The 21,732-nt window shown below is 38.2% G+C and overlaps 2 protein-coding genes across 2 annotated transcripts; both read left to right on the top strand.

Annotated features, from left to right (window-relative positions):
* The first annotated feature begins 1,220 nt into the window (after positions 1–1,220).
* fam83ha (family with sequence similarity 83 member Ha) lies at positions 1,221–14,000 on the top strand. Its single transcript, XM_042736132.1, has 7 exons — positions 1,221–1,422; positions 2,643–3,094; positions 3,959–4,123; positions 4,499–4,623; positions 4,727–7,840; positions 7,912–12,238; positions 12,410–14,000. The coding sequence occupies exons 2-7, from the start codon at positions 2,651–2,653 to the stop codon at positions 12,416–12,418; spliced, it is 8,184 nt and encodes a 2,727-aa protein (XP_042592066.1). The 5' UTR covers positions 1,221–1,422; positions 2,643–2,650; the 3' UTR covers positions 12,419–14,000.
* Positions 14,001–14,138: 138 nt separating this feature from the next.
* Positions 14,139–17,261, top strand: LOC109100716 (androgen-dependent TFPI-regulating protein). Its single transcript, XM_042736157.1, has 6 exons — positions 14,139–14,711; positions 14,799–14,934; positions 15,880–15,974; positions 16,095–16,210; positions 16,283–16,434; positions 16,586–17,261. The coding sequence occupies exons 1-6, from the start codon at positions 14,514–14,516 to the stop codon at positions 16,615–16,617; spliced, it is 729 nt and encodes a 242-aa protein (XP_042592091.1). The 5' UTR covers positions 14,139–14,513; the 3' UTR covers positions 16,618–17,261.
* Positions 17,262–21,732: the final 4,471 nt, after the last annotated feature.

Below are 21,732 nucleotides of genomic sequence, written 5' to 3'. Positions count from 1 at the left end.
TAGCTTCAGCCCTCATAAAAACTCACCTGCCTGTATCTATCTAGTAATCCCGAAAACACTGATTGCCTTGTTCAGGTGTGTTTAATTAGGGTTGGAGCTAAACTCTGCAGGACAGTGGCCCTCCAGGACCGAAGTTGCCTATCCCTGTTCTAATTAGTTGAGATAGTGAATTGGTGTTTTTTTTTTTTTAAATGTGAGCCAAAATCATCACAATTAAAAGAACCAAAGACTTAAACTACTTCAGTCTGTGTGCATTGAATTTAATACACAAGTTTCACAATTTAAGTTGAATTACTGAAATAAATGAACTTTTCCAGGACATTCTAATTTATTGAGATGCACCTGTACAGTAGACCAGGGATCTCCAACCCTGCTCCTGGAGAGCTACTGTCCTACAGATTTCAGTTCCAACCCTGCTCCAACACACCTGTCTGTAATTATCAAGTAGCCCTGAACACCTTGATTAGCTGGTTCAGGTGTGTTTGATTGGGGTTGGAACTGAAATCTGTAGGACAGTAGCTCTCCAGGAGCAGGGTTGGAGACCATTGCAGCATACTATAATTTTCTTTCAGGCCTTGCTGTCTTTACAGAAGGTATTCTGTTCCAGCCTAACTTCAGGCTCATTTGACCCCATTATTTTATCTGCACTTTGATTGCACACACTAAGATAAAAATGTTGTCATATACAAGTAAAATCAATAATATATTTGACATATAGAATGTCATTACAATTTTTCTGTCTTTGTCCAAATACATTCTTGTTAATTAGTATTATTTGTGCATTAATTCTTCAGTAAGATAAAAATGCATAGCTATTGCATTGTTTGCTATTGAATTAGTTGAGAGGGATTAAATTAAAAGCATTAAATGAATCAATTACTGATGATTTTAATAATATGTTTTGTATTTTTATAATGTCTGAAAATCTTTTTTATTATGGGTGGAACTTTTCCTGTGATCTCTGACTGACTGTGTGTTTGGCCGACACATATTCTTAAATTTGTGTGTATTTCAGCTCCAGATCAAGTCTTTGTTATCAGGATCTTGTGTTGATTGAGAATTATTAACTTTGCATATACCCTAAAACTCATATGGAAATAAATGTTATGGAATCAATCTTGTCATGAATGAAATCTGTGTCCCCTTAACTTCTCAGAAACTCACTCAAGTGAATTGTCTTTTGAAAAGATTGCTTGTTTCGAGCAGGACTGTATCATTCTTTTTGTCTTGCTCGTGAACACAAACAGGTTTTGCCTGTGTGTGTGTGTGCGTGTGTGCGTCTGTGTGTGTGTTGGCCGAGATGTTTTCCTCTTCTTCCTTCCACTGGAGTGAAAGTTACAGCGTCTGTCGTCCGTCATGATGGTCTTGCATCGATGAAGGGGTTTTACACAGGGAATTAAGGGAAAACTGCACTTTAGATCGGTAAGTCGACTTAGAATCTATGTGAGGAAACTTGACCACGTCACTGCAGTACATAATTCTACTTTTTTTGTTGCTTGGCAGTAGCGTATGTTTTCTAAACTTGGAGAGCTCCACGATTCGCATCTACACAATCTCGCGTCGATTCTCACGAGAGAGAAAACATGTTTGTGATTAAGTTATCAATCGATGATTTGTATTTAAATAAATAAAAGAGAAAAAAAATGACGAGTTCAGCCCATAAATGGTGGTCTCTCTGTTGTTGCGACACACCCAGAGGTTGTTGAAGCAGATGAGAGATTGTTACTCGAGCCATTGAGATTAATTCTGAATGACTTTCTGATAACGTACAGGATTCATGCTTTTCGACTGCTTGAAATTATTACAAGTCATATTTGGCTGATATTATAATAGAATTTAAAAGTCCAGAGATATTTTTGCTTGACGTGTTAAATACAATGAATTAAATGTGTCTTTAGACTTGAAATGGACTGGTGAACGTTTATTTTTTTCTTCTGTGTCAGTATCCATGTCGTATTTGAACCCTTCAGACACACGGGGACACAATTATGACTAAAATTTCTACCTTAAATGCATAATGACCATAAATCACCATAACTGATAATAAATAGGCCTACATAAAAAAATAAAACGTTTGTGACCATTTTAACTATTTCTAAATATATAATAAAAAGGTGTAAATGAATGAATTAATATCATAGCATGATATTATGAGTTGTCCTACATTTATTTGTAGTTTTAGGATATAAATGTAACATTCGATTTCTGGGTTTTTGCTACATTTATAGATTGATTAAGTAATATTCATTCTTATTGATTTGGATGTCACTGAGTGACTATAAATAGCCTAAATAAATAGCATTTAATTACTCAAAAAAAAAAAAGTCATCATTGAAACAGACAATGGGTTATGTTTAAAAAATCTAAGAAACAAAGGCTTCTTACATGTTTCTACTTATGTGAGCAGTCCTTTTTTAATTCAAACTAATTTTATGGGTTTTTTTTTTTTTACATTTTGTTATTTTTGTTTGTTTGTTTGTTTATATAAAAATGTGTGCATTTACAAAAATCCAGCCACATGTTTGATTCATGTTTAATGTAACTGTGGAAGAAAACAGAGTGGTTGCCCTCACATAGAATTAATGTGCATCACCATTTTTCTGGTGTTAATTATCCTCTTAACTCTGTCTGCATTGGTGCAGGTGTAAATATGGCTCATCGTTCCCAGTGCTCCTCTGCCGGGGACAATTCCCTGGATCCCAACTACCTGCCCCCTCATTACCGTGAGGAATACCGAATGGCGATTGATGCCCTGGTTGAAGCTGACTTGGAGGGCTACTATGGGTTTCTTCAGGAAGCAGATGTGGTTGATTTCTTATCCCGTTCAGAGATTGAGTATATCAAACACATAGTGCAGGCTCCACATCACGCCGCCCAACCAGAGAGGAGATACATGGCTGAAGATGTAGATGGCTCTTCTGACACTTACTGGCCGGTACATTCAGACCATGATGCTCCGAGCCTTGACTTAGGCTGGCCACAGCAATACAGATTTATTGGACCCACTGAGGTCACTACATTGGTGAACCCCTCTGACCCCGAGATGCCCAGTATCAAGGAACAAGTCCGCAGAATGATCAAGAATGCACAACAAGTGAGTTTTGCATGCTGTTCAAGTGCAGGAATAAGATATTATTAGTGCATGACAGAAGTCAGTAAATACAGACTGTCTTCCCTTATTGCTCAGTGATTTTAATCGCTTTGGTACTGTTTTCACAAGTGAGCAGTAAGAGCAAACTGTAAGAGTAAGAGTACAGCAAACTGATCACACTAGTTTCACAGCTGGCCTTTCATTCTAAACTTGACATAATGACAGCTATTATGCACTCATTAGGGTTGTAATATATAATGAGAACTTTGGTTTAATTGGCAAACACAACTGTATTAACTTATTTCAATAATAACTTATAACTTCCAGTTAATTCAACTGCAAACAATACAAGTTTCTTGTTTGAGTTTGCCTAAAGGCGCTAAATGAAAAATGCAGATTTTATGCCAAATATGTAATATCATAATAGTTGGTATGATCGGTGATGGCATGAGATGACATATAATTACATGTACTGTTGCCTAGAGTAATGCCATTAACAGTATGCCTATGTATTGTAAAAGTATCATGCATATTGTGCAGGCTTCTTTTTTCTCCCTTTTATTAGACTGAATTCACAGTTGAGGCAGTTTGAGTTTCAGATTGTTTTTTTTGTTTTTTTTACTTTGGGAGTCTCTTACATGAACTTTTGCCGAATGTAAAATAGACTGGGCCATCATTGTTGACAATGTGGCAAACCCAAGTCTAAGTAAACATAAAAGTAGACAGTCTTTCCTGTCCTCCACCTCTCTTCATCTGATAGCGACCTCTTTGTCATTTACTGTATAAAACTGAAACTTGTTTTGATATCATGTCATGCAGTGCATAATGTTTTTCTATGAGTACTATATTTTTTATTTCTTGTTCTAGGTTATTGCTGTGGTGATGGATATGTTTACAGATGTTGACATCTTTGCTGATATCCTTTGTGCAGCGACACGTGGTGTGGCTGTTTATGTTCTTCTTGATGAACTGAATGCTCACCATTTTGTTGGGATGGTGAACAACTGTAGGGTCAATCTGGATGAAATAAAAGTAGGTACTTTTCATAGGTTTTTATATATATTTAAGTTGTGTAGTCCTTAAGAGAGTTTTTTTATAGCTATTTTCCAATGATTTATAGATTTACTACTTTATATAATTTTCTCAAAATCAGCATATATATTAATGGCCTTAGTATTATTTTTTTCCAATGAAACAGAAATATCATGTAAATTATAGAAATATAATTTCCTAAAATAAAAATAATAGGAAAGTACTGTTGCATACATATTTTGCGTATTTTTTATGAACAATATATGTGAGCATTATTAAGACTGTTTTTACCATTAGATGGTAGAATTTAAAAGACATGTAATATTTGGTTGTTTTAAATTAGTACAAATTAATTTATATACTTTTCACTTGCAGTTCATGCGGGTAAGAACTGTGTCTGGCAGTACCTATTACTGCAGAACAGGAAAGACCTTTAAAGGTCAGATGATGGATCGCTTTATTCTGGTAGACTGCAGGGCTGTTTTAAGTGGTAACTATAGGTAGGTACATTTTATCTTTTGACAGTTAATTGCAAACCATAAAAATACCTTAAATGTGTTTTAATATGTGTTGATCAATATATTTTCTCACTTTGTGTTGCAGCTTCATGTGGTCTTTTGAGAAGATACATCGCTGTCTTGCTCATCTATTTCTGGGACAGCTTGTGACCACCTTTGATGAAGAGTTTCGGATTCTCTTTGCCCATTCCGAGCCACTGGTTGTTGAAAATGTTTTGGCAAATATGCCACACTATGGTGGTGAACCTGAAAGCGACTACAGCACAGAAAAGATCCACATGTTTAACAGACAATATCCAACTATGGGCATGGAATGGGCTGGACGTACAACAGAAGATCATTTGAAATTGGGTTACAAAATGTTACCCTTTAGGAGTGAATCCATCCACAGTGCAACAGAAGCAAATCCCTCTGTTCAAAGGCACATGAAGCTGCATGCTGCCCATCAATATAGAGGGGACCAACAATTTATAGAGCATGGAAGGCAAATAAGAGGACCAAATAAGACAGTTGGCTTCAAAAGACATAGCTATGGAAATATAACTGATTATGAATACATGCCTCCTCAAAACCATCCAACAATGAGAGGAAACCAGTACATGGAGGGAGCAATGCCACAGGGCGGCCACTTTGCAAGGGAACCACATATTTACCAGGGAGCTGGATTACAATCTGGTTATGACATGTATGGAAGGTTTAGAGGCCAAGGCCAACACATCGATCAGTTTTCAGGGCCTGTCTACCCTCATGAGGGAGATGAAGCTGAACCACCTGGAGCTTATGACCATATTCAAAGATACCTGCAGTCTCAACCTGCTATGGAGGAAGGACATGGTCCAAGAAATGTATTGCCACATATGCAGTCCAATCTCAAGAGACATAGCATGGGACAGTCTTATACATGTCAGACCTCCCCAACACAACCAAACCAGCCAGAACAAAAACGTTTTCTCAGTGTAAACCGCAAACCACAGGATGTGAGTCAAAAGCAAGGCCTGCGGGACTGGAGGATCAACTCATACCTCAGTGCAAATGATGATGCAGGAGAGCTGGATTTAGCTGAACTTGAAGGATCCACTGCATGTGATGACATTCCATGTTTTATGCAGGAAGCTCCTTGTGGCCCCATACGTGCTGAAATTAGACCTGGAAATAGAGAGTTTAACAGGATACCTTCACCTAGGGAAAATCCCACGTTTTTCAAAATTCAAAATGATTCTATTATGCCTGGCAGTTTAGCTAATCCTCCATCTGATTTATCACAAATAAATATCATAACAACACCTGCATCAACTTCAGAGTCTTCTTGCACCACTGAGGGTGACAAAGCGGAGGAGACGCAGAATAGAGAACCTAAAGAGACTAACCGGAAAAATGAAGAGTTTCTCAAAAGGAAACCCAACCGACCTGTCCAGAGGAGTTCCAGACTGAGACACTCGCTGATATTCAGTTCAAATCTGGAACTGAATAGTGCAGAAGAGATGAAAGATACTGCTGGAGAAAAAGATGGGGATGAAGCTTCAAAACTTTCAGCTCGTGTGTCACAAATCTTAGATAAAAGGAGGACTGGCTCTGCATTTCAACCATTTCAGTGGAGCAATTTTGTAAAGTCAGCCACATTTGATAACTCCACCTCAGAGTCTGCACAACCTCAGGATGAACTGAACAAAATGGGTGAAAATTCTGATGTAGATAAGGTTGAAACCTGCCAAAATATTCGAAAGAATTCATTAAAGAGTGATCTGCAAGAAAAAGGTCTGCCTCAAACAGTTCCTGAAAAATCTAGCCAAAGGGATGAATGTCCATCTAATTTATCGCAAAAGCCATCTTCTTTCATAGATATGAATGACCCTGACTATAGACTGAGGTATTTCAAAGAGTTAGCAGCCAAACGCAAACTTGCAGCAGCAAAGGCTTCTCAGAGCAATCCGATGAAAGCCACCCAAAAGTTTTCTCTACCAGAGAAACCTTTAGCTACTGATGCAGATAAAAAAGGCCCTGTCTTCAAGACCCCAGAAACTCCACTCAAGTCAAAAAATACCCCTGCCACAGTAACAGAGATCAAAGAGACCTATAAAGACACCAAATGTGAGGAATCGAGTAAAGACATCCTACATAGAGCCACCGATGCTGAAAAAATTAGATTTAAGAAAAAACTTGCAGAAGAGTCTGGCTCAACTTTAAAAAATTTCAAGGGAGACATTGATCAAGCTCTAAAACCTGTTGAAGGGGCAAGAACAGTATCTACAGCTAAAAACCAGACACCCCCCATTTTAAACATTTTTTCACAAAAGCCTGCCTGTGCCTTACAAAATCAAGTAGATTCTGTTGCATTAGATACTACCTCAACAGAATCTGGTCTCAACCAATATCATATTCCTAAAGAAACAGATCCCTCCCATGCCTTTCTGACTGAGAGTTGTCTGCCTGTAAAGTTTCCACAGACAAAGTGTGTGTCACCGCTATGCACCACTTCAGATGAGGGAAGTCTACCTGCAAAAGAATCCCAAATTCTTGCACAGAGCCTACCCAATATTTCTAGCGCATGTTCTGATACTTTGGCTCTTGATTCTAATTCAGCAGCAAATCTTGCAATTGTAGATACTTGTGAACCTTCAAAAAATGACCACAAAGACACAGTTCCCTCCCCAGCATTTTCTAAAACTGGAATTAGTTCCACCGAACACCCCACTGCAATAAAGGCAGACTCTTCTCAACACCTCAGTGAAACTGGGGCAGATTTTTCTAGACGCTTCACCGCTGTAGGGGCAGAACCATCTACAGCAGAAAATGTGCATTCCCAACACCATTCTCAACTAACTCCTGCATCTAAAACAGACTGTTTTCAACAGCCTACTGCAGTGAGGAAAGACTTTTCCCTGCACCCCACTGCTACAGAATGTAGAACTTCACAAAACCTCCCTATTACAAAAAAACCTGATTCTTTCCAACAGCCAACTGCAGCAGAAAGTGAATCGTTTTACCACTTCACTACAATTAAAGCAGCCTCTTCTCAACAGCCTACTGAGACAGGAGAAGACTCTTCTCAGCCCCCCATTAAAACTAGGACAGACTATTGCCAACAATCCAGTGGAGCAGAAAGCGAAGACTCTGAAATACACACTGCAGTGCAGACAGACCCTACTACAACAAGAAATAAATCATCCCAACAGTACTCTGCAGTAACCTCAGACTTTTCTAAACACACAACACCACACTGCACAAAAAATTCAGAACACCTACAGGTCCACAGAATCACTCTAATAATAGAAAACATTCAACTGCAAAAGACTCTGTGCAACACCATGTGGCAAAAGAAAGTAAACATTCCCATAAACCCACTGCATCAGATACACAACACTTCGTGCAGCCAAATGCTCCTGCTGCAACCTCTTCAAAACATTCCAGTGCAATGGAGATAGACTACTCCCAGCAGCCCACTTCGACAGCCACATACTTTTCTCAACACCCCACTGCAGCAGCCACAGATTCTTCTCAGCAACCCATTGCAAAGGAGACAGACTCTTCTCAAAAGCCTATTGCAATGGAGACATACACTTTTCAGCAGTCCACTGCATCAGTGGTAGACACCATCAAAGAGCTAAGTGCATCAGAGGCAGACACTCCCCAGTCCCACACTTCAACAAAAAGTGACCTTTCCACAGAACCTTTTAAACAGTTACCTTTATTGGGAGCAAGCTCTTCTCAACAGCCCACTGCCATAACCACAGCTTCTACACAGCAGCCAACTATAACAATCCCAGACTCTTCAGACACAGACTCTTCCCAGCAGCCCACTGCAGCAGAGATAGACTCTTCCCAGCAACCTGCTGCAACAGAGACAGGCTCTTCCAGGAAGCCGGCTGCAGCAGACAAAGACTCCTCCCAGAAGTCCACTGCAACAGTCACAGACTATTCAGACACAGATTCTTCCCAGCAGCCCACTGCAACAGTCAAACACTCTTCAGACACAGACGCTTCCCAGCAGCCCACTGCAGCAGAGATAGACTCTTCCAGAGAGCCCACTGAAGCAGACACAGACTCCTCCCAGAAGTCCACTTCAGCAGGCACAGACTCTTCCCAGCACCCCACTGCAATAGAGATAGACTCTACCAGGAAGCCAGGTGCAGCAGACAAAGACTCCTCCCAGAAGTCCACTGCAACAGTCACAGACTCTTCAGACGCAGACTCTTCTCAGCAGCCCACTGTAACCGTCACAGACTCTTCAGACACAGACTGTTCCCAGCAGCTCACTGCAACAGTCAAAGACTCTTCAGACACAGACTCTTCCCAGCAGCCCACTGCAACAGTCACAGACTCTTCAGACACAGACTCTTCCCAGCAGCCCACTGCAGCAGAGATAGACTCTTCCCAGCAGCCCACTGCAACAGAGATATGCTCTTCCAGGAAGCCGGCTGCAACAGACAAAGACTCCTCCCAGAAGTCCGCTTCAACAGGCACAGACTCTTCAGACACCGACTCTTCTCAGCAGCCCACTGTAACAGTCACAGACTCTTCAGACACAGACTCCTCTCAGCAGCCCACTTCAACAGTCACAGACTCTTCCCAGCAGCCCACTGCAACAGTCAAAGACTCTTCAGACACAGACTCCTCTCAGCAGCCCACTGTAACAGTCACAGACTCTTCAGACACAGACTCCTCTCAGCAGCCCACTGCAACAGTCACAGACTCTTCCCAGCAGCCCACTGCAACAGTCAAAGACTCTTCAGGCACAGACTCCTCTCAGCAGCCCACTGTAACAGTCACAGACTCTTCAGACACAGACTCCTCTCAGCAGCCCACTGCAACAGTCATAGACTCTTCCCAGCAGCCCACTGCAACAGTCAAAGACTCTTCAGACACAGACTCCTCTCAGCAGCCCACTGCAACAGTCACAGACTCTTCCCAGCAGCCCACTGCAACAGTCAAAGACTCTTCAGACACAGACTCCTCTCAGCAGCCCACTGCAACAGTCACAGACTCTTCCCAGCAGCCCACTGCAACAGTCAAAGACTCTTCAGAAACAGACTCCTCTCAGCAGCCAACTGTAACAGTCACAGACTCTTCAGACACAGACTCTTCCCAGCAGCTCACTGCAACAGTCACAGACTCTTCAGACACAGACTCTTTCCAGCAGCCCACTGCAACAGTCAAAGACTCTTCCCAGCAGCCCACTGCAACAGTCACAGACTCTTCAGACACAGACTCTTCCCAGCAGCCCACTGCAGCAGAGATAGGCTCTTCCAGGAAGCCGGCTGCAACAGACAAAGACTCCTCCCAGAAGTCCGCTTCAATAGGCACAGACTCTTCAGACACCGACTCTTCTCAGCAGCCCACTGTAACAGTCACAGACTCTTCAGACACAGACTCTTCCCAGCAGCCCACTGCAACAGTCAAAGACTCTTCAGACACAGACCCTTTCCAGCAGCCAACTATAACTGTCAGAGACTCTTCAGGCACAGACTCATCCCAGCAACCCACATCAACAGTCACAGACTCTTCAGACATAGACTCTTCCCAGCAGCCCGCTGCAACAGAGATAGGCTCTTCCAAGAAGCCGGCTGCAGCAGACAAAGACTCCTCCCAGAATTCCACTTCAACAGGCAAAGACTCTACAGACACATACTCTTCTCAGCAGCCCACTGTAACAGTCACAGACTCTTCAGACACAGACTCTTTCCAGCAGCCCGCTAAAACAGTCACAGACTCTTCAGTGACAGACTCGTCCCAGCAACCCACTGCAACAGTCACAGACACTTCAGGGACAGACTCTTCCCAGCAGCCCAATGCAGCAGAGATAGACTCTTCCAGAGAGTCCACTGCAGCAGACACATACTCCTCCCAGAAGTCCACTTCAGCAGGCACAGACTCTTCCCAGCAGACTGCTGCAACAGAGACAGATTTTTCCCAGTCCACTGTAAAAGACACAGACTCTTTCCAGCAGCCCATTGCAACAGAGGTAGACTCTTCCAGAGAGCCTACTGCATCAGACACAGACTCCTCCCAGACATCCACTGCAACAGAAACAGATTCTTCCCCTGAGCCCACTGCAGCAGTCACAGACACTTCCCAGAAGTCCGCTTCAACAGTCACAGACACTTCCCAGAAGTCCACTGCAACAGAAACAGATTCTTCCCCTGAGCCCACTGCAGCAGTCACAGAGACTTCCCAGAAGTCCACCTCAACAGTCACAGACACTTCCCAGAAGTCCACTGCAACAGAAACAGATTCTTCCCCTGAGCCCACAGCAACAGTCACAGATTCTTCTCAGCATTCCATTGTAACATACACCGACTCTTCACAACAACCCACTGCTAGAGTCACAGACTCTTCAGACACAGACTCTTCTCAGAAACCTGCTGCAACAACCACAGACTACTTCCAGCAGTCCTTTGCAACAGAGACAGACTCCTCCCAGCAGCACGCTGCAAAAGAGACAGACTCTTCCAAGACACACACTGTAACAGCCACAGACTCTCTCCAGCTGTCCATTCCAACAGAGACTGACTTGTCCCAGCAGCTCACTGTAACAGAAAGTGAATTTTCCCCAAATCCCACCAAAACAGAGACAGACACTTCCAAACATCCTATTAAAACAGAAAATGAATCCCTTCAAGACATCACTGCAACAAAATCTGACTGTGTGAATGCGAAAAAAGATGATAACTTATCCGAAGCCTTTAGCAAACTAATACCCATTCTAGAGGCTAACATTACTCAAAAAGACCATAGCATATCTCAAAATCCAGTCATCACAGACTTAAATTCCCCAGCTGAACATTCCCAATCTGATACCGTTACACCTTGTAATAGCCAAGTGGAACTAAACCAAACACAAGGATGTATAACTCGTACAGTAAAAGACACAGATAATGGTGCTTTAACTAGTCTTGATTCAATGGAGGTGAGCTCAACTCAGCCTCAAGGTTCACCAGAACCTTGCCTGTCCTCGGATGAGATCAACTCAACTCAGGGAATAACACAATTACAGTCTAACTTATCATCAAATCCTATGGAACCTAGCTATCAAAAAGACTCAAAGCCTGAGAAAACAGATGAGCACCATAAATCTGACACCATTACAGAGCAAACTCAGAGTCATGATACTTCAGCTATAGATTCAGGGCCTCAGATAGAAGTTTATACCGCAATAGACTCTAACGGGGTTGATAAAATTAAACCAACAGCACCAGAGGTAGAAAACACTGTGACTAAAATTACAGAGGTGTCAGAAAAAACACATTTGACTGTTCACAGTAATTCAGAAAACCAGTCTTCTGTTGCAGAGAATACAAATTCGAATGTGTCTGCCCATCAGACATCTACTGAAAATGTTATCTCTTGCAGCAACCTTAGAGATGACACTAAAGTTCTTTTAGAGCAAATTTCAGCAAAGAACCAACGCAGATCTTCCCTGTCCAAGCAGAGTCTTGCTGCACCCAATGAAGCCAAAAAGGCTGAGGTTAGCTCTGCAGATAAATTATCAAGTTGTTCAGGAAGGCCCTGGTCCTCCAAGACTACACCAGAAGAGCGGGAGATGTTACTACAAAAAATGGAGCAAATGCGTAAAGAGAGGAAGGTCTACAGCCGTTTTGAAGTATGTTGTTGAGTTTTTTTTTTCATATAATTTCAAAATTTATGAAAATATCATCTGTCGCATAGTTTCAGTGTCCGAAAGCACAATATCCGGAAGACTGATGTTCAGTGTTTAAATGTAAATTTACATTTCCTTACATTACTCAAGCATTTGTTTTTGGTATTTTCACAGGCCTCATGAATTAACCCATTGGAAGAGGGGCTCCACTGATGAACAATAAGAGGGAAGCGATTTTGTCTTAGCTCATAACTGTGAACCTGCACAAACTTGGATTGAAGTGTTTCATAACTTCTGATTATACCAAAGAGTACTGCCTATATTGAGAGAGTGGAAATCCCTGCAGGGCTTAACAAGCTATGCAGATGATCTGCATGACAGAAACTTTACCAGCTGGAATAAGCTTTTGATAGGGCAGGGATTTCTTTATGTGTATATAAATAATATAGCTGTGAAACACATTTCTAAATATATTGTAGTCATTGGGAGTTTCTAAATATATTGTAGTTATTGGGAGTTCTATATCTAGAAATTATGATCTGTTGTAAATACTGTAAATATAGAGTTGTTTACCTAACAAAAACAAGGAGTTTATTAAAAATGGAGCTGCCACAGACAGAGCATGTGAGCGATGTGGAGTGGGGAAGGAGTTGCATGATATTGCCAGGAGCAAGGAGCAGGTTTTCTGAAAGACTCCAACATCGTTCTGATACTGCTCCAGCATGTTAACAGAGTCAGACTATTGTTCGTGTTTCAATACAGCATAAAACTTTGCTCCACATATTTTTTTTATTATTTTTTCATTTAATATAGGTATTTTGTGCCCAGATGTTTTTCATTGATATTAAAAACCAACACTGAAAGAACTTCATAGTGGATCAGTAACTGGCCACACATATTTCTGTGTAGTGAACTTGAAGCAGTGAGCAGCAGGAAACTGAAAACATGGAACAAAGTGGAGCTGGAGCAAAATGATCACATGATGCTTTGAGGAGGGAAAAGGGAAATTGTTCAATCATACGATCTGACGAGAGAATAGAAAAGGACATTCCACTAGATGATTAATTTAAGTGTTTACTAGTCCATCAGTTGATTGTGTAAACCAAAGATATGCCACTGTAAAATACATTCTGTTGGTCTATGTTGATGCACAATGGAAACTCCTAAAGCATGTTTTTGAGTCCACATATTAATGTGTATAACATGCAGCACCTTTTACTAAAAGGAGTTTCTCAATATACCAAATTGATACAATAATGTGCAATATTATGAATTTGGGATGAAATATTGATTTATTTAAATTGTGAAATCTGTTTGTCAACATTTGTCAGTATATTAAGACTTACATCTGTTTTTGATGGAGGTTCTCATAAGCTACATGTGTAGAGAACCAATAATGTCTGTTACATGTTCCAACCTGTTCCAAAAGTTCTGTTTGAATCATGTTTAGAGCAAAATGAGTACTACACTGATATAAACTAAAATAAAACTGGAACGTAAGCCATGTTCTTCAAATATTAATATCTCAAATGTGTGTTATGTGCTTTTGTCAGAACAGTTATGAAACCAAATGATTAGTGGGAAGGAATTTATCACAGACAGAATTTTTTTTTTTTTTTTATTAATCTTCTGATGAAAGAATAGTTTACACAATGTCTGTTTTTTGTTCAATCTGTTATCATTGCCCTTACGGTACCATTATGTGTGTTTTATATGGGAACAAACTGATAGTTGACTCAAAAAATAAAAAGTCTGTTATCATTTACCTTCATGTCATTCCAAACCTATGTGACTTTCTTCTGTGGAACAGAAAAAAAACAAGTGAAACATGATAAATGATGACAGTAAATGGGTGCTATAGACCATGTTACAACATGGAAAATACTTTTATAGAGAGTATCACCTTTAGAAAAAAACGTAAGCGTGTTTATATGACATCACTGATCTTTAATTAGCTACTCCGGCAGGTTTGAGTCATGCTGCAAAAATGTGAGCCATGCAGTTATGCTTAAATTAAACCAAATTACAGAACATAGTTTTTTTTAGCCTGTGATATTTAAAAATGTGTTGCATAATTGTGCTTGGAGTGAAAAAAAAAAAATACTTAGTATGTATGACAAATCCAGAAAAACACAAGGCCCTTTGTGAGTATTTGCACTTTTATAACACCATGTCAATTTAGGCTAATCTCTCAATATAAGCTTTATTCTCATAAATCTGAATTAGTTCCCCTTGGCATTTCTTAAAGTCTCCTGCAGCTGAGTGGGGAACTCAGTTCATGGTGATGAAATTTGTATTTCAGCAACAGACTGTGACTGCAGACATGACTGGCATGTTGAAGAAATTTTACCACATAGTTGCTTTCAGCTGGTATATCTTTGTCATTCAGTCTGTTTATGCAAAACGAAACTCAGATAAACCAGCTGGGATGTTTGTCTATGGCGGACCCTGGAAATACCTCACATTTTTAAACCTGGTAAGGTGTCACCCTTGTGAGGACACTTTTAAAATTGTTCTGATAGACACACTACTAGAGGTTTCTTGTAAATGTTTCATTTCTCAGGTCTTGCAGATAGTGTTTTTTGGACTGGCATCTGTGAATGACCTTCAGCCTGTGGGGAAAGGCTCCAAAACATCACTTCTCTGCCTCTGCAAGGACTTGCTCTTTTCTGTCTTTGCGTTTCCAGTGGGAATGGTGAGTTTGGATATTACTCTGTCTTTTTTTTTTACCTGCTATAATAGAAAACAGGTGCCTAAACTGATGCAGGCTAATAAACAGTACTGTTTTGTGTATTTAATATGCTTCACGTGCACGAAAATCTATTGTGCCAATGATGTAGAGATTAGATTAGTATACACTCCTAGAAAAAAAAAAGGTCCATGGTTCATGGGGTGGTGCCTTTTCAAAAAGTACACTTTTATATTTACCCCTAAAAGATACATATTAGTCCCTTAAAGGTACATTTAGCCTAATATCTATCAAGGTAAAAAGTACTACCTGAAGTCTACATTTTATTAGTCTACCTTTAAAAGTGTACCGCCTCAGTGACAGATTTTGTACCTTTTTCCCCTGAGTGTACAGTTCAGGTGTCTGAACAAATGTTGCTCAGTATTGTTTTCAGGATCATTATTCTGATTTAAAATAGAATTAACCAAACCATAAATGGTAAAATCAAATTTGTATGTTCAAATTAAATTCAATATGCTGTACAGTGGCAGCACTTAAAGGTCTTTAAAAGAATACCATAGTTCTGCCATGGTACTCCAATGGTGATTGTTTGGTACTCTTTTTGTTAATAACTACAGCAATAAAAAGAAATGGGATATTTCAAGAATCAAAGATAAGTGGATCTGTATCTTCACTTACTGCTGTTGAATAGAGTCTATCAGAACCCATTAAATGCTGCTTATCTAGATAGACATTTATTAGACATTTAGATTTAACAGAAATGCATAGAAATGTAACCAATGAATTTGTACCATCTACTGGTGATTAATGGTAATAACGCTTTTTTAATGCATATAGTAGTGATGCATAAGATTGAACACATATCAGTTCTTCACACTTTAATAAGTAGTTACCTTACAATTGTGTGCATCTTATTATTATTGTTATTTTTTATTTTCGTTGTTTTAATTTGTAGTTCTGATGTTTTGGCTGATTTTTGCCTATGATCGACAACTGGTCTATCCAGCTTCAATGGACAGCCTCTTCCCTCCATGGATGAATCACGCTATGGTTTGTTCTCTATAATGTATGATACATTTAAAAAAAGTTAAATAATCTTCCTTCACAATTAAATTGACCTTTTGATCCATAGACTGACTAATACGGTGACTTTGTATGCTTGACTCGTAGCACACTCTTGTTCTTCCAATCGTGTTTGGTGAGATCCTGGTGGAGCCACATATCTATCCTAAAACAAAGAATGGTTTGGCTGCTTTGGGATTTGTTAGTGTTGCTTACTCAGGATGGTGAGTTATATCATGTGCTAGTTATGAAACTATTTGCCATCAACACTAATACATTTTCTCTCTCTCTTTTAGGGTGGTTTGGGTGTATCTGACGGTGGGAATCTGGGTTTACCCTTTACTGGGGATGTTCAGCAGCTCAGGATTGACCGTCTTCTTCTTTTATAACATGCTTGTGCTGGCGCTGCTGTACTTACTGGGACAAACTTTGAACCGTAAAGTTTGGGGTAAGAAAAAAGCAGAATCATGTTTCTGAGTCTTATTTTCATTATATATTTTTATCTATTGGAATATCTGTGAGAAATGTTGTAGCAGCTACAGTATATAAATACTTAACCAATACCAATATACTAATTAATATTTCCTTTACTCTTACAGGGAAAGAACATCCAAAATTAACAAGAACATGATGACACATGATTCCTGTAAAGGTGTTCTGGTGAACTGGCCTTATGAATATCTGATATGAACCATTCCAAGTGATTTGAGTGGCGTCAGTGCAGATGTCTGATGCTGCTCATTTATAATAAGTACACTTGCATTATCATAGTTTTGTGTGTGTGTGTGTGTATATATATATATATATCTGTGACCACTTCTGCTAATGTAAATTTGAAACTGCAATATGTATCTGATGTTATAGACATTTCTGGGAACTTGCACTGATGATGAACATTTATTGAACAAATTAAAATTAAAAACTGCATAAGTGTAAAATGTAATATATATTATAATATAATAATATAGTAATAATATATTTATTTCATACTAAATATAGTTCAAATCTATTAACATATACACTGACATACTGTATTCAAGACTTACTAATATAAAAATTATAATTACATTTTATTTGGAGTAGTTGTGCAAAATGCAAATTTTTTAATATTAAGCCTAAAATGGGTTTTAATGTCACTGTTTACGAGGATTGTATAATATTTGAATAATATCAGTCTTTAAATGCAAGATATTTAAATGTGCCTAAAGTATACTTGCAACAGTTCCAATATACTTCAGTATATCTTTAGTTGGAATTCAACACTCCTTCCACCCAATTAAAACAAACTAAAAACAACCTATTTATCACTAATTTAGCATAACATAAATATATCAGTCAAAAATTCAAAAAAGGCTGTAATCTGCTGATTGGTCAGTTTGAATGTCTCACATTTGGTTTTTAGTCACATGGTCAAGGAAGGGATAAAAGAAGACTGTAACTGTTGCTCTTGTCTCTTTCTCTTTGCTGACTCTTTCTTTTGCTGACTCTTTTCTTCACTGGAGCTTTCTGCGTGAGGCTCTGCCTTCTCTCCCTCTTTTTCTCCCTCTCTCTACACCCCCCCCCCCCCCCCCCCTTCTCTTTCTCTCTCAGGTAATATTTTTACATACATGCTGGGCACAATTAACTGTCTATGTTTTACCAACCTTCATCTATTTTGTAACCAATTCAAGTGTAACCATAACAAAATACTGTTATTAAACCACTTCGATTATAAATTATGTGCTAACTAGTCTTGATTCAATAATAACTTTGAAGTGCTGCCTATTGCAATACAATATAGTCACTTAATAGCAACGCTTTCCCACAAATTTAGCTATTGTAACTGTGCTTATTTCTGTCGTTGGTATAAGTGGCAGTGGGTGGCAATAGACAAGAAATGTACAGTTTTATACCATTGTGCTCATAACGTTTATTAAGTCATTCAGCAATCCTTCAGTCTGAACCACTGTAGGGAAACCAGTCTTACAGCTTCATATCTTAAAAACTGAATTGCTTCAGTTCATTTCAGATCTGTCTTTGGAAACTTTGAATTTTGGGTTAGAAATGCCAAATAATTTCTGAACGTTGGGCATATGCTTAATGCATGCTTATCCAAATGTTAGAAACATTCTTAAAATGCCAAATAATTTCTGTACATTGTGCATGTAGGAATATGTTTAATGCATGCTTATCCAAATGTTAGAATCATTCTCAAAATGCCAAATAATTTCTGTACATTGTGCATGTAGGAATATGTTTAATGCATGCTTATCCAAATGTAAGAAACATTCTCAAAATGCCAAATAATTTGTGTGCATTATGCAAGTAGAAATATGTTTAATGCATGCTTATCCAAATGTTAGAAGCATTCTCAAAATGCCAAATAATTGCTGTGCATTAAGCAAGTAGGAATATGTTTAATGCATGCTTATCCAAATGTTAGAAACATTCTCAAAATGCCAAATAATTTCTGTACATTGTGCATGTAGGAATATGTTTAATTCATGCTTATCCAAATGTTAGAAACATTCTCTATCCTAATATTTGTTCTTCTTCATGGGAATTGGTGCTAGCATCGTATAATTTCTTCTTTGTCCATTTCACCGGAGTCTGTCAGAACAGATGATCCAGATGTTTTGGACATCATTTTATGAGAAAGTGCTTCACAGTCTTTTGGCTTGGGAGGACAACAGTCTTTGCCATGTCACATGTTTCCTTGAACCAGTAACCGATGTAAAAGAAGTAACCTTTATCAGGGTTAATGATCAGGGAGCGAAACTCATAATCATCTTGATGACTCTTCCCCTCTCAGGTTGAACTTCCTCTCAGATCTCTGTATTCTTTTATATGGTGCAGAGTGTTTGGATCTGCATCCACCAGCCCAACAGAGAGGAGTCTAATGATGAGGTGAAGTTCCTGATCATTCATTCTCCACTGCAGGAAAACAATCAGATATCAATGTGATCCTTCAGTCAGCAGTAAGAGAACAAGATATATTTTCACATACATAGCCAACTACCTTGTTTATGTAAAGTATATTTTTTTCTTGGAAGGCATTCCCAACTTTGGCATGTATCTGTTTTGGAGACAATACAGTCAATAAACATGTAAGACAACATTCAAACCTCTTTTGAGCAAAACAGCAACATTAAAGCACATAAAAAAGCTACTGAATTTATTGCTTTAATGCAGTTCCAAGATGCTCAATAAAGACTCTTCTCGAACTGCAGACAGTACAAAAACCAAACTAACACATAACATCAGCATTATGTAAGTGTTAACTCCCTCTCCACCTGCTTTTGTCATATATGTTTCTCTTCTGACTAGTTCTGCGCCACCTGCTTCTCCCAACAATAGATGTAATAGCAAGATAATTGTGTATAATTTGCTGCTGACCATCACATCCAGATTAACCAGTTTTGAATTTTTTTTTAAACATTTCCTCTCACCTGACTCAGACCATGTGACATGCACTGGATGATGACAATTAGCCCCAAAGCAATCTGTAGAAAGAAACATTTTAATTTTTATGAAGAATTCAGAAAAATATGTTTGCAAAAAGATCCAAACGGAAGAAGAATGCATAAATGAAAGAGAAACTATACAAATGACACACTCTTGAATATTTAATGCTCCTCAAGGCTGCATTTATTTAATCAAAAATACAATAAAAACAGTATATTGTGAAATATCGTTACAATTAATAAACAATTTTTTTAAATTTTTGTTGTTAATATAATTTCAAATGTAATATGCATAGATACATACATACATATATATATATATATAGATCTGGTGTCCCCTAAAATACTACATGTATATTTAATTGATTTTTAGTTTATATATCCCACACCAAGCACATAGATCTGGTGTCCCCTAAAATACTACATGTATATTTAATTGATTGTTAGTTTATATATCCCACACCAAGCACAAGCATTAAAACATGGTGATAATGCAAAAACCTGGTAAACTTACCCCCACAATGTACAACATGTCCGTTTCTTTGTGTATTCCTCTTGCGTGTCTTTGTCTCTGTTCAGTGCTGTGATTTATAAGAAGCTGAAAGGTCATCATGTGAACAGAACCAGACATGCAGGTTTAACACGTATGTCAAACCTCAGGTGACAACGGCAGACAATCATGAGCTTTCCATACACACTGACAGCTGGAAAATCACACTGACGCACAGTCCTGTGACACAATTCTGGACTACTGACGTTATTTTTAGAGCAACAATTAGACCCCAGTGTTTTTCTTTTCATTAGTAAAGAGGGTTTCATCAGAGGTGATGGCACATATGAAATGTCATTTCTGCAGTCTTACATTCATGTGATCAAAAAGACTGAGAGGTGACGCACAACATTATACAGTACTTTAAGCATCACAAACCAGTCAACAAAGAACTGTTTCCTTATCAAGATGTTGTTTCATTCTGTTACACAATTCTGTAGGTTCTTCAGATCAGCACACTAGTGTAAAGCAGTTGTTTTTCAAAAGATCTTGAGAATAAAAAGTTCTTGACCTACAGGTTTTCTCTAAACTTTTTATTTTTAGAATCACCAAAATAGAGCAAACACCTTACTGTAAATGCTATGATTTTAATGCTTCACATTTTTGCTAGATTATTAAAGTGTTTTTTTTTTTATAGAAAAACTGCTTTTTTCAATCAGAATAAAAGTGAAAGAGATAACTCAGTGTTGGTAAGGTTATTTGGAAATGGAATAGGTTACAGATTACAAGTTACACTGTCTAAAATGTAATAATAAATGTAACTATTTCAGTTACTTAGTTAAATTAATGTAACTGATTAAATGTAATGACTTTTTGATTACTTTTCTAAATTTCTGTTTTCAACTGTTAATCATTTTTAAACATGTAAACCACCTTATAGTAGTGCTCAACACTGATTACTGTCAGACTTTCTAAATCCTTCATCACTTAGATTAAAATAATTTAATTTTAAAACACACCCACCACAAAATCAGACTTACTTTACAATCATTCTGAGCTTAAATACAGATTTAAAATCATAACAGAAAATAGCTACAATACTGTTTTTGAAATAAAATCATCTAACAATGCCTTGGAAAAAACTGTTGATCTTAAAAAAGAAAGCATATACATAAACCCAAGCAGGAAATAAAACAGTTATCGAATAAGCATGTGTCCTGTGTGTACTAAACTCCTGAAACATTTGTTTCTCATATTTTAGAGCAGTCACTGCATTTTATGAAAGTTATCGATTATATCTGTATGTGGTTGTGTGTGAAAATAAATCATAAGTAACCCTCTTTGTAATCATTAACATTTTCATAAGTAACTGTAATTTAATTACACATTTTTTTCTTAGTAACTGTAACTGATTACAATTAGAGTTATTTTGGGTTACACTTTATTTTAAGGTGTCTTTATTACAGTGTAATTATACATTTAAGTACTGAGTAATGTTAAATAACTATATGCTTACTATATGGTTAGGATAAGGATTGGGGTTTAGTTTTGCATGTAATTATGCATCATTTATTGTTATTATAATAGTAGGTACATGTAATGTGTAATAAGGAAGTGTTACCTTATTTTGTAATTAAATTACGTAATTTGTTACATGTAACTAGCCTACTTCCTAACACTGTATATAAATAAATTTAGTGAACATTCGAGAATGAAAGTGTGATGAACGAACTGTTCCTGTACAGAAAGAGAGAAAACAGTGAAATGGTAATAATACAGATGAACAGACTTTAAACCAATAAAACCAGTAACT

The sequence above is a fragment of the Cyprinus carpio genome, chromosome B13 (genome assembly GCF_018340385.1).
Source record: "Cyprinus carpio isolate SPL01 chromosome B13, ASM1834038v1, whole genome shotgun sequence".
NCBI classification, from domain to species: Eukaryota; Metazoa; Chordata; class Actinopteri; order Cypriniformes; family Cyprinidae; genus Cyprinus; species Cyprinus carpio.
This window is presented reverse-complemented; position numbering and strand designations above follow the sequence as displayed.